The 1497-nt window shown below is 35.5% G+C and overlaps 1 protein-coding gene across 1 annotated transcript in view; it reads right to left on the reverse strand.

Annotated features, from left to right (window-relative positions):
* Positions 1-338: 338 nt before the first annotated feature.
* Positions 339-1497, reverse strand: part of adcyap1a (adenylate cyclase activating polypeptide 1a) — a 5533-nt gene continuing 4374 nt past the window's right edge. The window contains exon 7 of the mRNA XM_032504194.1: positions 339-784. Within this exon, the coding sequence (XP_032360085.1) occupies positions 776-784 (9 nt within the window). The 3' untranslated portion in view covers positions 339-775. The remainder of the gene's footprint in view (positions 785-1497) is intronic.

Below are 1497 nucleotides of genomic sequence, written 5' to 3' on the forward strand. Positions count from 1 at the left end.
TTGATTGAAAGTTGCAGTATCTTGCTTTGTCTAGTCTGATGGTGTGTGGTCTTTTCGGTGTTTTTAATACTGTTTAATTGTTTGAGTCTGTGATGTACACAAACTGATTTTTCTCTTAATTTCTTTCATCTCTCCTTTTATGTGTAACATTCTGTTAAACCTGTTGAGGTAGGGCCCATCTCCATTTCAATGATATACGGAGTTTGGTCTTTATTACTTGGTTTCATCCTCTGAAATATGTCTTAACTGAAAGACTTATGGTGATACTGGCTTCAAAGATTAGACGAAATTTTTGTTGTTTACAAAAATTTATTCATACAAATCTTACAACACTTTTTTTTAAACAGTTATTGACTTGACCCTTGCAGATCGCCATTTGAAGTAGTAATCTATTGTTCACTTTCTACACAGTAAATATATATATATATGTCTTTGAAGATTATTTCATTTTAGTAAGGCTATTGGCGCTTTCATTATCATACATTTAACGTTTCATGGAGAGTGGGAAACTGATCCTTCTATTTTCACAAAAAGCTACGTCCATGCTCTAAAAACAAAGTGCAAAAGAAAGCATTGCAAGCGAGTACGCTTGGCATCTTAAAGCTGGATGCTTCTAAAGATCCTATCAAACGTCTGTGCAACACAAAAACAACAACAAACGGGTGAAATGTAAGCTGATGATGTGCAGCATTGTAGGGCCACTAAATAGCCATCTGTGATTCATGGCGATTTTAAAGTCGATGTAAGGCACCACAGCCGCAAACTGCTTCCTGCGTCACAAAGCCTAGAGGAGAATGCAAAATTAAAGAAAGATTGATACAGCAAACACAGATCGAAGAACTTCTTACCCTGCTGTTTTAATCTTGTTCTCAACTTGCTAGTTATGCAAAATAAATATTTCTACCTCACAAATATGGTAAGAAGTGTGCAGACGAGGGGATATCATTTGTTTACAGTCAGTTTTTTGTCTTATCTTGTAGATTTTTGCAAACTTTGATCGCTCAACTTTTCAAAATCATGTTATTTGTCATATTTTTTTCCTCTATTTGCTTTCTCTCGATGTCTCTCTAACCTCTTGTGTACGTGCATCTCATCCTTTCTTTTCTTTAGATCAAATTATGTAAATTAGGGCAGCTTTTGTGCCCTTCTACAGAAAGAGACCACTTTAAATGTCCAATCACAGCTTTTTCTTCATATACATTTTAACACTCAGTTACAAAATCAGATAGGGTAGTAACAGAGCCTAAATGATAAAGCATGACATTAGACTTAGAGATTCTTGCCAGCAGTAAAGTACATTCAGATAATTCTTCAGAGAAGGACAAATTCTCAACATACAGTTTGTGTAGAAATGTGAGAATAGAACACAAAACAACATCCAGAAATGACAGGTATGTATGTTTGCAGTAGTCAGAAAGCAAGCAAAACCATCTAGTTGGAGTCGTCTGCACAGATGCGGTGGCTAGTGCAATTACTTTAATTCATGCAGTCTACTGA

Source organism: Etheostoma spectabile, chromosome 22 (assembly GCF_008692095.1).
Source record: "Etheostoma spectabile isolate EspeVRDwgs_2016 chromosome 22, UIUC_Espe_1.0, whole genome shotgun sequence".
In the NCBI taxonomy this organism is placed as follows: Eukaryota; Metazoa; Chordata; class Actinopteri; order Perciformes; family Percidae; genus Etheostoma; species Etheostoma spectabile.